This window comes from Lasioglossum baleicum, chromosome 9 (genome assembly GCF_051020765.1).
Source record: "Lasioglossum baleicum chromosome 9, iyLasBale1, whole genome shotgun sequence".
In the NCBI taxonomy this organism is placed as follows: Eukaryota; Metazoa; Arthropoda; class Insecta; order Hymenoptera; family Halictidae; genus Lasioglossum; species Lasioglossum baleicum.
The window spans coordinates 4,600,545-4,617,181 of NC_134937.1; the positions used below are offsets into that span (position 1 = coordinate 4,600,545).

Below are 16,637 nucleotides of genomic sequence, written 5' to 3' on the forward strand. Positions count from 1 at the left end.
AATTGTATTTAAAAGCATTGATCGAAGCTCCAATTGCTGCAAAAAATTTAAAGGAAAATAAATAATACTTTGCGAAAGTATAGAGGCTTCGATCTCTAAAACGAGTCTAAGTTTATTGATGTACGATTTCTTTACGAAATTACAACAGGTTAAATATCGTCAACTTCTCGAGAATTGCAAATTTTATGTTCAAATACTTGTTGGATCCACTTATAGGCATCTTTTAAAACATACAAAATTATACATGTCTTTTTGATCCTTTCTTTGCATTAATCTTTTGCTGACGAGGAACTAGATTACGTATTAAAGTCTTCGATAATGGAGAACTGGAACAATATGTACTGTTTTGTTTCGATTTGTACACTTCGTTCAGTTCTTCAGGAACTTTGAGTCTTCTTCGTGGCTCCTCTAATTTTGCCAATTTTTCGCTTATTCATAGTTATTTTAAGCTTGTTATTGTGCATACCACTGAAACAATACGTTGCAGTCCAGAATCTGTTTCCGGCGCTCTAGAAGCTCGTTCACATCGTGCCACGCTTGCCCTAAAGTTTCCGCCATCGCAGCGTACACTTCCGCTCTTGGCCTTTGGTTCGAAATCAGCTGATCAGCCTGCCGAAGCAGCTCCTCCACCGGGCTCTGTTTGCTCTTGTTAGGAAAACAAATATTTCAAATTAAGAATTTAATCGTCAGTTACTTCCTGTAGTATGCACGAATTGCTAACTATGTGAAGTTGTTTATATATATATATAATACGTATTTAAATAACGTATGTATAAATAAATTTGTAAGCATTATGAAAAATTATTTGTTTAAAAAATGGTTGAAATGATGAATAATGATAAATAGTAATTTAAATAATAATATAAATTTTTGTATTTATTTGTTCAAAATGTTGATTTGTACAACATATAATTGCCCGATCGCGTTAAATTTTGTCCTTTGCGAATTTCGTCGATTTGTGTTTTTATTTTGAGGTCGCCCTGTCGATGAATTAGTTGCTAGCATACATTACATGTTCTTCGGCTGAACAGAGTACAGAATGACAGAACCGAATCATAACCGAAACCGGAACCGAAAAATAACAGTTATAGAACCGAAATAGTATTGGTTCTCAAGAACCGTAACCGTAACCGATATACATAAGCCAGAACCGATTTTCTCGTAACAGCTATAACATCATTTCGGTTCTTCATAACTGTTTCAGTCATAACCGACATTCGACATATGTATAACCGTTTTAAACAGTTATTTTCAGAACCGTTTCAACCCCTGCTTTCAACGCCTTCTAATGTATCGTAACATCTGTCATTTCTGCAGTTTTCTCAACAGCGGCTTCTGATAAATTACTTAAAAATTAGGAACTCTGTGTTCATGACCAGTTAGCTTCGATTTAGAAGCAATTTGAATGATTACCAAAGATATTTTCAAAAAGTAACAATAAATGATTGAATATACACCTTTTGACCGAAGCGAAGGCTTCTGATAAATTACTTAAAAATTAAGACCTGTATGTCCATTTCCAGTTGGCTTCGATTTAAAAGCTATTTGAATGATTACCAAAGATATTTTCAAAAAGTAACAATAAATGATTGAATATACACCTTTTGACCGAAGCGAAGGCTTCTGATAAATTACTTAAAAATTAGGAACTCGATGTCCATGTCCAGTTGGCTTCGATTTAGAAGCAATTTGAATGATTACCAAAGATATTTTCAAAAAGTAACAATAAATGATTGAATATACACCTTGTGACCGAAGGTACTAACAAAATCACATATTCAGCGATACTGTAATCCCGTATTTAGCAGACGTTACGGAAATTAGTATGAAAGTTTGCATCGTTACCTGTAATCGAAGCAGAACTTCGTCGTGTGCGCTCGAAAGCTCGGTAGCTTCTTCGACCGAGGCGCCGAGCTTCGTTAATTCCGGCTGGACTTCTAGTACTTTCAACTTGAGCCATTCTCCACTCTGTCAGAGGACAAACAAAAATACAGAAATAACATTATACACACACATTTCAAAGAATTGATGAAGTCAAGAAAAGATAGTTACTATAAAAATGGCATATACGAACCTCCTAGAAGTTAGCCCCCACTTGTTAATTAAATAATTTCAACAAAATTGAAAATTGGAAAAAATGAAAAGTGGGGGACCACTCAAAAAATCGTTTTTCTCAATTTTTAGTCTTATTTCTTATATTATAGCTGTAATATTCGAGCAGAATATAGCACAAACTTAGCACAACTCAGCACAATTGTTCAAATTATTTAATTTAATTTAGGCTAACTTCTAGGAGGCCTTACACGAGGTGTTATGAAAGAAAACCGGACTCTCTGTCAGTTTCCTTGCGACAACACTACAATTATTTTTGGCTGTTTTATAGAATAAATATGAGAAACAAGTATGGTCTCGTAAGGCCTTCATGATGTTCCTCATATCAAGCTCAAAACTCAGATCGACTAGAAACAATCGTAAATTAACTTTTAAGCATTCGACGTGAAGGGGAAAATTCAATCTTTAAACCTGCGGTCATTTAAGTCCCGAGAGAAATTTGTCAATGTTTTTATAGACGTTTCACTTCGTAACATTTTGGACAAGAAACCGTCTTCAGTTTCCCAGACGCTATAACCAAAAATATCTTAGATAAAAATAAACGATGGATAACGAAAGTAGAGGTTTCAAGCTTTTAAATAAGTCCGAGTTTTTATTGTTGCATTATTTTTTCTAACAAAATTATCACAGTTCAGATATCGACAATTTTTTTTGAGCATTGGGAAATGCAGTGTAAAAATACTTTCTGGGTCCACTGTATATGTATACATAATATATGTAAAAACATACATGTAATATATAAATAAAAATTTAGTATTAAAAGATTGATTTTCATTCGGTTGAAAGCACAGTTAAAAGATCTAACGTTTCATTATTATTTAGTAAAAGAAAACATTTTAAATGGATCATCTTAGCCATTTTAGTTCCAAGGTTTGAGTTAATAGTGTACGTTTTGATTAAATCGAGCCTACTGTCTTGAAGATGCATGTACATACATCGTTTTTCCTGCGACCTACTGAAAGTGGCAACTGCAAATGGCATAACCTAATATTTACCGGCAATTTTCCGTCGCCGACTTGTAGAAGGCAATGGTCGTACACCGACGCGCAGTAGAAAATGACTCTCTGATACCTTCTAGGGAATCATACGCAACGATCTAAAAAACGGAGTGATCATCAAACCCAGTCGGAACATCGGAATGAGAATTTTATTCAGATCTCGAATAGGATCAGCCAAACATGACGGTGGAATGTGTAAACCTCCTTCCACAATCTATTTAGGGCAAGTTGCTACAACTTGGACCTAACATCTTTCTGACACGTAACTATTTAATACAAACGAATTGTATTTATTAGTACTAATTCTATTTATTTATTATTACTAATTAATTTATTTACTTGCAACTTCCGATTTTGTTTACAACTTGCAGTTTCCTGTCATAATAGGGCTAAAAGTTCCCGGGGTAATTGTTCCGATCCTTATTTCTAAAAAAGGAGAAGAATGCGAGATTCGTTTACAGTTTAGTAACGTGTGTTTTTAACGAAGGATTAGTTACGTACCAGAAAAGTAAATATTATTCGATCCTTTTTGATCTATATTTCGATTATTTAATATCGATGTCACTGATGGTTTTATCCTAGTGGACCAAATGACATTTAAGAATATGTTGTAATAGGTTTTATTAATTTCACGCCTATAAGTCAAAAATTGTTGTAGATGTCGTGATTTTTAATTTTTTCTCCGCAATTGAGACCAATAGCAATTTTAAAAAAATTATTTCTACATTGCCTAGTAAATTAATCGTTTCAATTAGAGGTGTGCGGGACCGGGACGGGACGAGAACGGGAACGATCTTCAGGATCGGGACGGGATCTTGAACCTTTCGGGTATTCCCGAAAATGACCATAGTGTTAGGTTTATCTAAATGTATGCGTGATAGTAGAAAATGTAAACGTATTGTTATCTTGAAGCAATTTTACACACCATTTGTTAAGATTAAATTGCCATTTCTGTTTATGTAACGTCGCGTGACAATTTCTTTTTTTGTCGAACAAGTTTAAGTGATAATGAATAGGTGATACACAGTACGCGAGGTGTCATACGTATAAGTAATTACTATCGCGAGACATGTTTCGTTACTATTACTGATCTATGTAACCGTTTTCACTTTCGAAAGTGTTACTTCCGTGTGAAATTTAATACATCAACAGATAGTAGCATTAATAAATTAAGTTGTAGATCTTTCTGTCTTTACAATGTATACAATGAATTTATATGATAAACTAAGTAGATTTTCAGTAGAACTAAATTTTGAAAAATTTCATCAAGCAATTAACAGCAAAAGCGTATTAAGTTTCCTGCTAATTTTTATTATCATACACATTTTTTGAAATATGGTTTATACATATAACGTAGCCAACCACAGACTTGTAACACGAGCAACTTTCTAACTGACGTATTTTATAAAATTAAAATGTTTAAAGAAATTGTATGGAAAGCATAATCAGTATAATGATACTTTCTGACGATAATACTAAACATTGGAACTACCAGTACATAGATGTGAGAAGTGAACTACAGCCAATTAAACATTGATTAAAAGCAAAATTCGGAGTGTGGAAAAACGATTATTCGAAGTAATCAAGCACAATGGTGGTAGTACAAGTTATTGATATTAGAATATTTATGTTTTTGTAATCATTTCAGTACACTATTCCTATATAAATTTCGCTAAGTTTCTCTACGAAAAAAATGTAAACTGAATTTAGGTGTATTGTCATTTGGTCTATACATATGTATATAATACAAACTCTGTTTACGTGCTTTTATGTTTTTTTTCGATGATTTCGTTTTTTAATCGTATACATTAATCAATCAATCATGATTAAAATTTTAATCGATTAATGCCCAACTGTGGCCGAGCCGAACGTAGAGAAGGACAGCGTGTGTAAAGAGAGACCGTGCGCGGCTGAAGCGACTGCGACTCTCCGCGTCTCTTTCTTTCCCATACGTTGTCTTTCCTTGCACCCAAAATGTTCATCGTCAATTAAACCACTAAATACAGTTGAAATTATATCGTGTTTGATATTATTTTAATCAGAAAAATGCCAGAAATAAATTGGTGAAAGGTTCATAAAAAAATAAGTAATAATCAAAAAGATTAAATATTGGTATTACATTGTGAGGACCCACGGGCCTTTGAACTGTGTTGGCGACTGTGACTCTCCGCGTCGCATTAGTAGTGGTTCACAGCGATATACCCGAGCCGAGATTAGATTACTACAGTGGAGGGGATATTTTTTTGCGTTTATAGAGGATTTACTGTACTACTATATTGCTATATTGTTATACTTTTACACTATACACTGTTACACTGTACTATGTTAGAAATGTCAATTATACAATGCGCATAATTGAATTCTTTGCAATGTCCATTGATTGTATTACGGACAATGTATTCTGTTATATTAATAAAATATTATATACAACTCTAACAGTACTCTACTCTTTTACACTACACTATTTTATACTATAGTGTAGTATATTATTTTATGCTATACTTTACTATACTACTTTATATTAGGGATGCCGATTATATTCAAAAAGATCGATTTTTCTGAATCGATTATAATCGAAGCTTAAGAATCGATCCACTAAAAAATCGTTTCCAAATAATCGATGTTTTGAATAATCGATTTTTTTTAGAAATGTCTAAAAATGATAAAAAAACGAAGATCAAAATTTTGTTGGACAGTTTTATTAAAGAAATAAAGTAATAATAATTATTATACTGCGGATCTTTATGCATTTATAGCAAAATTGAGTATATGAAAATCGAAGAAGTTGAAAAATTTTTAAAATTGAAGATATCAAATTATAATTTCTCCTCTATACATATATTAAGATCATTACGGGAAGAGGTAACATTCAATTTAGTTTCTATTTCCTGCAATCGGTGTAGAAAATTTTTATTTTGCATAAAGATTCAGTCTAATAACCAATCTTCGAAGGGCAATGAATTTAGGAACATGATATTTGCTAATTTTTTGCTGGATATGTGGCACGTCCCGGAAAATCCTGGAAAAAACGGAAACGAGTCTACTATATATTATACATATAGGTAGACTTGTTTCTGTTATTCCTTTCCTATACATATTCCTATAAACATATATATGTCGTTGCGCGTCAACCAATGGTCGCGTGGTCGGCCGAGTACGAGTAGAGAATTAACCAATGAACGAGTTTCGTTAGAATCATTATGTGCAGTAGAATTGTCGTGTTTTAGGAACACTTATATTGTTACTTTTGATGCTAGTTGGATCTCTTATTCTCTTTATACAGTCTCCGCATAAACACTCCACGGTCTCCACGTACAGTTATACAATTTGCCATAAAAATCGATTATTTTTACAATTTTAGAATCGATTATTTGTAAAAATCGGATATTGAAGAATCGATTCTAAAAATCGATTTATTTTATGAAAATAATCGATTAATAATCGGCATCCCTACTTTATATTATACTATACTATTTTTGTAGTTTGTTCAGGCACGGGACTAATCTTCTATTTTTCCAAGGATAAAACATGTGTTTCTGTACGAATTTGCTTTACACTTACTCTTCGGGAACATATGTATTTACCATGTAGAAACAGAGCTTTGTGCGATAAAAGAAGCTAAGAGAAATTTCGAAACACATGGAACAATCTTGCTCCTTGTTCCGGCAGTCTATTTCAAATCGCTCAGCGCGTTGGAGCTAACGTAAGTGAACACCGAGAAACCATCTCAGTCGACGTTTGTTTATCGAAACGACGCCAAAATATCACGTACGGGAGGATCGATTATGTCTGTGAAAGTTTGGCGATCGTTAATTTCCGCGTTTCTGATCCTGAAAATAGCTACCGACATTCGCAGTCGTGTAAACACGTCAACGGGTTAACGAACGAATCGCTGGATGGGGAAATGATCGATGAACAGTGGCGTGAGTTGCATGGAAACCGGTATAAAGCTTCATTATCGATGGCCACTGGGTAATTATGCTCAGCGTAATAAGTTCCTAGTAACCTTGCGCGCAGAGAGCCAGACGATCGTTTTACTTGTATGAGCTTCAATCACAGATTTCTCATCTTGTGAACAGTTTAATGGTCTTTAGTTAATTTATTCCATTATATTCTAATACTATATTCTGGTCTATTCATGCATATGTATTACATAATATTGTAGTATATGTACTATAGTTAGGGGTGTGCGAGAACCCGAAATATCGGGAACCCGATGGTCGGGACGAGTCGAGAAGAGGTCGAGTCGGGTCGGGTTCTCGAAAATTTCGAGATTCCCGAAAAATTTCGAGAATACGACATAAGACACTCTTGAAAAGAATTCGTGATGGACAACATTCTTTCAATTTCGAAAACATCTAGAATAAAAAATCCGAAACTATGAATGCATTCAATAAACCGAATATAAATGATTACTGGGTTCTCGAAATTTTGGGGAATCTCAACATTTTTCGGGAATCCCGATAAATTTGAGAATCTCGAAATTTTCTGGTACCCGTCCCGATCTCGAAAAAATGTCGTGTTCCCGACCCGACCCGATATTTCGGGATCTCGCACACCCCTAACTATAGTATATTATGATATAATCCAGTATGTTCTGCTATATTACAGAACATAGTATATTCTGGTATATTTTGGTATATTCTGGAATATTTTGGTATATTCTAGTACGTTCTGGTATACTCTGGTATATCCTAGTATATTCTAGCATATTCTACTATATTCTAGTATTCAAGTATATTCTAGTACATAATTTTTTTACTGTTCTTTAACGAACAAATACACTCTCCGTAAGAACATGAAAACACAGCTTACGTTTTCTAATATTTTACAGTGAAAACTGGTGGATATTGGTGTGTTGCTGAAGATTATAATTTATTTTTCAATACGAAAACTTTGTGTGTGTGTGGTTTATACTGCAAAGGTAGCGAAGGAACACTTTTCCTCAAAACAATTCAAATTTTATTGATATAAAATTGATATAAAATTGATATAAAAATGCTGGCTGATGCCAGCAATGTCTCTCGGCCTTCAACATTTTTAAAAATACTTGGAAGTGGGAAGAACTGACACAGAATATTATAAAAAAATTATATAAATCCTCACCGAACAGAACCGCTGCTGTCATTAAATATAAAGAAGGCGTAGCAAAATATTAAATACAAAATGCCATCAACAATAAAACTGGATTACTACATCTGCGTGTGCGACTTGAGTTTTTCCGCGTTGCAAGTAGAATGTGGTCGCGATGGTCGGACAAGTTTTTGCGAGTAAGATATCATTTTATTGACGAAGAGATCGTATAACGTTGACAGAACAAGGTTAGGTATCTGACATCATTGCTTCTGAAGTTTTTTTTTAAACATTCAACAACATTATTAATGCCAAGGTCACAATTATCCCAGTTGCAGGCATAAAATATGTACGAAGTCTTAATGTCTAAATTACATGGGAACGATCTCTTGTACGAACGACGCGACGTTAATTGAATTTAGGGAAACTAATATAAGCGTGGTAAAAATAAGTACACAATGTAAATAATATTCGTCCACCCTTTAAAAACGAATAACTTTTTTCAATGTTGAGCTTGAATTTTTTTGAGACGTCAGAAGGATTAGTTTACTAGCTAATGTGCAAATAATTTTAAAAAAATTGCTATAAGTCACAATTGCCAAGAAGAAAGTAAAGGTCATGACTTTTAAATTTGTTATCTCTGCCTATAACGTAAATTTGAAACACACACACACACACACACACACATGTCTTTTGTATAAATCTAATTAATTTATATACATGTATATTTTCAAAATATACATTGTTTTGTCATGTTTTATTAAATTGCATCGACTCATTGTTGCCATAAATGCACAAAATCCGCAGTTTAATGATCACTTTTTTGAATTTGACGATTTTATGCATTCATAACAAAAATAGAAACGTACAATTTGAAGCAGTGGACATATTAAAAAGATTTAAGGACGTCGATGTATTACTTTCAGCTTAATAAGATAATTAAAAGAAGAGAGAATTTTTTATTTGGTTCCTCTGGCTTGTAATCGATGCAGACAATTTTTATTTTGCATAAAGATCCGCAGGCTAGTTATAACAAATGACTGCAGGTTTTTATGTGAAATAAACATTTTTTGCATTAATTGCCAAAAATAGGAGTTGGATAAACACTTGTTTCTCCCTTTAGTAGTTTCAACAGTTCATTAATTTTTCCAGTAAATTCTTCAAAAGTTTTTACTACATATTTCGTGCGTTATATACAGTTATAATAATAATAATAATAATAATAATAATAATAATAATAAGTTATTTCATGTTTGTGCAATTTTTATGGATTTTCGTCGCATTGAGATATTGTAGCTAATTGCGGATTGGTGCATTTATGACAAAAATTAATGGATGAAGCATAAAATTAAAATAATTTATAGATCTCGATATATATCTTCCCCATCATATTAAAATTGAGGAAAAAGGAAACTTCTAGTTGGCTCCCGTATTTTTACAGTTAATGATGAAAATTTTTATTTTACATACTGACGAGCAATCTAATAATAACATAAAACTTCATTAATAATTACAGCTTGCTAATTTTAACGGTTACTATTGCGTTGCAATTATAAGGGATCGGAATGACAGATCGGCACTATCGAAAGCGTATTTGGCTCCTGTATTTTTACAGTTCATGATGAAAATTTTTATTTTATATGCGGATGAGCAATATAATAATAATCAAATATAAAACTTCATTAATAATTACAGCTTGCTAATTTTAACGGTTACTAGTGTGTTACGAGCGATCGGAACGACAGATATAACGAAACACGGTGCTGTCGGAAGCGTTATATTTTTAACGAGACCTGTTGCACGCAGAACGTCCGCGTTCAGTTTCCGATTTCTATTTTTAATGACAGCATCATCACTCGCGATATTGAAGCATCCGTGTGCTCCTTTTTTCATCGGTTAATAACGCTCAGCAGGCTTCCAATAAATACGAGCAGCTATTGAAACCGGTTGTCAATGTGCTGTTGCCAGATTAAAACTCTTCCAATCACGTTGAATCGTGATAGACATACTACGAAAGCGTCACAATTACTGCTCGTTTGTCGGCTCAACGTTGCATTTAATTAGAACTCATTGGTATTCGCGTGCGGAGACACTCCGGACGCGATCTGTCTACACAAATTGTTATCGATACATTAACGTTTTGTAATTTTGCATTGTATGATAAAGATCAAATTTAACAAACAAATTTCTCTAAGATCCAAACGTTTTATTATTCTGTTCCTTTTCAAGACGAAACAAACCTTTGGCCATAATGTAAAACTACAACTTTAAGCTTAATCTGCCTTAGATCATTCACAATACACTAAAGATTTATATCTTTACCGATTAAAGAACGTACACGATGCACAGTGGGCAAAAATTTGTGGGATTTCATATTTTATACGAAGTGAAAAAAAACCTCCATGAACAGTACTTTGTTGTGAAATACAAATTTGTTTTGTAGAAGTTAGTATCGCTTTACAAATTGCATAAACTTCTGCAGTCTAAATATTACATTCTAAATTAAAATAAATAGATTTGTAATTATTCGATATCGACACGAAATAAGAATATTAAATGCTGTTGATTTAAATTTTCCGCGTGCCTATACAATTAATTTAAAGAGCGTCGAATGACCGACATCAATGTTATTGTGTCCCTACTATTTGGCATAACAAGTAACAAGTGTGCATCGCTGACGTACACTACCGGCCAAAAGTTTGGAATCATAGGGTAAATTCAGAAAAACAGGAGGTGAATAATAAGAACTGGATGCCTTTAGAACAACCAAGGAAGATTAACTTGTCAAAAAAAACTTAGAAGCAGTATGTTTTACATCTTGTATTATTTTTTTTCTTATCAAAGAATGCGTATTCTTCTTCAAATTGCTCTTTCATTAAAAAACCGCCTTTATTTTTAATAACAGCCTGACATGTTCAGGGCCTCCTGGCAGTTAGTTTTTCGAATGTTTCTAATTGGATACTTTTCCATGCTTCTTGTAGAAGTTGCCAAAGATGTCCCTTTAGAAAAGTGCATTCTGAGCATTGTCTTACACTTGGTGTATAAATAATGTGTACATACGTCCCGCTTTTAATAAATAGAAACTATGCAGAAATATGCGTTTTCTTGAATACACATACTATTCCCTAAAAATTAATAGATGTCCCATTTTAAGGAGAAAAATAAATGGTCACGTTATGTATAAACTGTACAAGAGCATTATGGGCATAAGAAAATGGTGTGAAACCTGTTTATATATAAATATTATTCAGCTAATTAATATTTGATATTATAACGATGGATCATTTCAAAATTTATCGATATATTCGATTTTTACAAAAATCGTCAAGTGATTCCAAACTTTTGGCCGATAGTGTAGATCACTGTATTCAAGTATAAATCAATTTGTACGAGGTGGTCTAAGCCTTTTGCACACTGCTGTACGCATAACCATTCTGGGAATTATAGTAATCATTGTTGTTAACGCAATCCGTTTGCATTACAAAGAAAATGCCTGCCGATAGGAACTGGTGGTAACGTGAGCGTATCGTAACGAATGGTGACTAGTAGCCGCGAAATTTTAATACGCGCAAGCGACATTGGTACTACTTCGATGGTGACATCACATCCCTTTTTGCACACGCCAGTTTATTTGCAGCGAATCGTCGTCGTGCCATTCTAAATCCTTCGCTTACGCGCGATCGCCACTCCGCGAGAAGAATTCTATCCACTCCGCCCACACTCGCGGTCTTTTGATCATTCAAATTCAAACGGCGCGTCACGTCGCCTTGATCTTCCAGATCAAATTTCGAGAACGGAACATCTCGAGGGCACGCTTTCGTGGAAATAATGATAACGGTCTCCTGAATTAATGAATACCATTCATCTTGATTAGCGAGCCGGCACGTTTGATCTTCCTCTCGTTTTGTAACTTCTTCCACTAAATTGACTTACAAATCGCGGTTTTCTGTTTTAAATTTATAATCAGCTGCACCGTTCGACAATCAGTCTTACATTGTTGGAAATTTTCAACCCTTGTTAAACTTGGAATTCGTTGATATAAACAATTCTTATTGAGATGGTTTTAAGATTTGCATTTTGAAAGTTTCCAGAGATTTAATCTTATTTTTTTTTAAATCTCCGATTCCGATTCTTCGATGGATATTAATAGTAGATTTGCAGTCAGTGTAAAAAGTATTATTACACCCTTTAAACACGAATAGCTTTTAAAGAACGAATTTTTCTGAGATGTTAGAAGGATTAGTTTACTAGCTAATGTGTAAGTAAATTTTTTAAATTGCTATATTTATCGCAATTGCCAAGAAAAAAGTAAATGTTGATTCTCAAATTTTTTATCTCTACCTATAACGAAAATTTAAAACATGCCTTTTGTAAATCTAATTGTAAGTAATTTATTATATATACATGTACAATATTTCATCAAAATCGATAGGCGTATAAAAAAAATTGTAGGTATTGTAAAATGTTAAAATCTTTTAAAACTTGTTATTTGCAACTGTTGTATGTGGGCCTATATTGAAAATGTAAAAATACATTTTGAGGATCTGTATCAATTATACATATTCTCAAAATTTCATTAACATTGGTCGATGCGGAAAAAAACTACAGGCATCGAGAGATGCAAGAATCCTCAGATTTATTTTCAGTTATAGATATACAATATTATATTTAGAATATACAGGGTGTCTCAGCTGAAGAAGGCCACCTAAATATCTCCTTTATTTGTAATGGCACAAAAAATATTTATGGCATAATTTAAATGGTATCGAAAGAGGAATATCAGATAGAAAAACAATTTCTTTTATTCGGTTATTTTTTTCATAGCTTTTCAAGGTCATCGTTATTTTTTTTATCGGGAAAACTAATTTTTTTTATTCCATCTTATAGCGGCTGAAAAAATACATTTGTATATGATCATTAACAAGATGGAATAAAAGAAAAATAAGTTTTTCCAAGCAATGAACTTTAATGAATAAGATATTTTCCATTTTGCTCGATGATTTTTTGCCAAAAAGAATAAATAAGAAAATATTTTATTGATTAAAGTTCATCGCTTGAATAAAAAAAACAAAAGTTTGGTTTCATATATACTTCACCTAAAAATACTGAAATTATAATACTTTCTTGCCAACCCAATATTATTTGCAACCTGTTAACCATATTAAGAGAGAAAGTGAATCTCTATTTCACTCCAGTTTGTTGCAATTCAGGTATAACATTTTTATTTTGCGTAAAGATCCACTGTCTACTAATAAGGCGAGACTCACGCACAAACATTTATTAGAGAAACTCGTACAGAAGGAAGTTTATTACAGTATGCCTGTACTAATGTAGCATCTGTTCTGTGTCCAATTATCCCACCGTCGCTGTCACGGGGTTAAATAACCAATTAGAAGAAGGGAAAGAGCCTCTCGAATAAATCCAATTCTAAACTGTCCATTCTAAGTGCCCGAAGAGTTAAAATTAAGATTTCACAAGCATGGACGATCTCGGCGGCTATCCCGAGAGGCTATCCCTCTTCGTGAACGCGTTCATGCACTCTCGTCGATTGGATGTCACGAGGGAATTGCTATAATTAATACCCGATATGATAACGAACTCGGGTGTAGTATAAATTCTGATATAATAATTGCTATGAAATGTAAGAGAGTGTACCAAGAATTTACGATGCTGCTTCTGGTTATTAACCGTCCCGAATAGAACTATCATTATATATTATATTGACCGTGCACGCGTGTAACTACTTTTTGTATAGTTTTCGGCATAAAAACAGAGCCGACAGCGGAGAGAAATTGACTTAAGGGGGTAGACTTGTTTTTTACAGGACTGCAAGGGTGCGGGATGCGCCTTCTCATTTCTTGATAACGCAAAAATGGGGTTTTTCAGTAGTCAAAAGCGACAGATAAAAGATCAATCTAGACCGCGATCGTTCTCAAAAGTCCTATTTTAGCACGCTTATATTAGCTTGCCGAGTTGTTGTTGTTGTATGCGTCAAATCTTGTAATCGAATTTTAAACCACTTCTCGATGAGCTAGAGACTTGGAACTTTAAACATAGCTCAGAACTGCATGACAATGCAATATTAAAAAACAAATTTGAAAAAGAAACTGTGCGTTAGGAGAAAAAATTTTTTTATATTAACCGTCACACCTCGCCGTGAGACGCTCGGTAGTACGTGATCGCGTTCAGCGATCCCCACTCCGCGCGCCAGCGCTCCCTACTCCACTACGTGTTCCCACTCCGACTCATGCCCACTCTACTGACCCATTTCGCACCGAAAGAGCTCAGTGTGGTTATGATGTTCCGCTCATTCAGTTCCATTTCGGACAGTTTTGGACTCCATTAAGAAACGTCGTCTCTCGGAGTCATCCCCCCCCATTTTATTTCGCGTATTTCCATACCTTGCGTTTCTACAATATATCTTACTATTTCATACCAGTATTACTATATCTTGCGTTCCATTAAAAAAAAACTAAAAAGTGGAAAATAAAAAAATTTATAAAACAAACTTCTTAAAAACCACGCTTATATTGAAATGCACTAAAAAGGAGAAAGTAATCTGTTTAGACATTAGTGACTATAAATAAAAGCGTGGAGCGCCCATGAAGATTACGTCAATATAAACTCTTTAGCACTAATGTCCAAAAAAATTATTTTCTCCTTTTTTGTTTCAAAAGTCAAGTTTTTTTAAAATATATTTTTACGTTTACTACGAGGCGTTATTTGCATTATTCAGAATCATACAGCTGCGTGTGTAGCCATGTATTAGGTTGTTGCATATGAAATGTCCGATTTTAGAATGCAAATGTTGCAATGTGTTTCGATCAAGAAATACTATTACAGTTGACAGGTTCATCATTGTATGTCACTTTGAAGTACAACGCCTACGATCCTATCTCTTCAATTTTAATTTACACATATAAATTTTCTTTTAAATAGATCGATTTGATCTTCAATTTTAATTTGCACATATAAATTTCCTTTTAAGTAGATCGATTTGATCTTCAATTTTAATTTGCACATATAAATTTCCTTTTAAATAGATCGATTTGATCTTCAATTTTAATTTACACATATAAATTTCCTTTTAAATAGATTTAATTTCAACATCAATCAGTGCGATTGCCGTGTGCTCTTTTACAAACTGCGTATTTTATGGATTTACGGCAAAAATGAGTGGATCCAATTTAAAACAGTAAAAAGGTTACAGTGATTTGAGATTGCTAATATCGATAATTTCCCGAGAATTGGGAAATTGAAATACTTTTTGTATCCACTGTATTGTCGCTGACGGATGGCAGTAGTAAGAGAGGAGACGAGATCGGTCCAGACGAAACTTTGGCAGGCTGCCAAAGATGAAAATGGAAGCATATCTCGTCTTTCTGTGGTCCAACTGCCGGGTCGACGAACCCAGGGGACCGATCTCTTCTAGTTTCTACACTTCCCCCTTTCCCGTTCCAGAAGGGGTTCGCCACATCTCCCGTCTTTCTCTTCCCGAATTTACCTACGAGCTCGTATTTAGATTTAGAAGTGTACCCGGGTGCTCCGGAAATCCGACGTCGCTTTCATTTCGCCGACTTTTTCGAACGACCCCTGACTGATTTACAGTGACGAGCAAAACTAAACATATTAGAGCTTCGTGGAAAAGTAAGTGCGGATTTTTCTTATTGAATTTTACATTTCGCTTGAATGACTGTTGCTCCTCTCGAGATGCTTTTCAAGGGTCTACTTCGGTAATGGATAATGAACATTTTAACGATGTACAATGTACATGTATGTACTATCACGAAATGAAGAAGATAATCAATTCATAATGCAAACTATGTCAGACTACAGAAAGCGCTATCCAAACACATAAGGGACTACATCAACGAAAAATTTGTAAAATATCATTACAACTGTGTGTGTTGCCTGGTATATATTAATAACCATTTAAACTCAATAACTCCATTTTCTTTTCTTTGCTTTTATTTGGTGCAATATTCACCACATTGAATAAAAAATATTATATGTCGAACGTGAATGTCTCTACTTTTTAACTTAATATGAGAACGCAACTAACAAAAATGGTACTTTCAATAAAATGTGTCGAATGTACCATATACATTTAATAAATGAAATACTCTCTAAAAAAGACGATAACTTTTTAAATATTGTATTATACTATACAATTTGAACTTTTTTTAGAAGCTAGAGCAATTAGTTTACTATAGAATGTAAAAAAGATTTGCCAAACCAATATTTTTGCACAAGAAGAACGTTTAGTCATAATCAAAAGTCTTTCCTTCATATACTTCCATTCATATAAAATTTCATACGTGCCACGTCTTCCTCTTATCCGGTTAACTTTATCTTTTGCAAGAATTGCTTTCTTACTTAACACTAAACCTACCGATCATCAAGATTGATTGATGTGTATAGTATTATAACACACATTAACGAGATTAAAAAATA

At 33.7% G+C, this 16,637-nt stretch overlaps 1 protein-coding gene across 16 annotated transcripts in view; it reads right to left on the reverse strand.

Annotated features, from left to right (window-relative positions):
* Positions 1 to 16,637, reverse strand: part of Sls (sallimus) — a 335,820-nt gene that overhangs the window by 266,446 nt on the left and 52,737 nt on the right. For all 16 annotated transcript variants that reach the window (XM_076431149.1, XM_076431143.1, XM_076431152.1 and 13 more), the window contains 2 exons: positions 1,846 to 1,968; positions 467 to 645 (listed from right to left, as the gene is read on the reverse strand). In XM_076431149.1, coding sequence (XP_076287264.1) covers positions 467 to 645; positions 1,846 to 1,968 — 302 coding nt within the window. The remainder of the gene's footprint in view (positions 1 to 466; positions 646 to 1,845; positions 1,969 to 16,637) is intronic.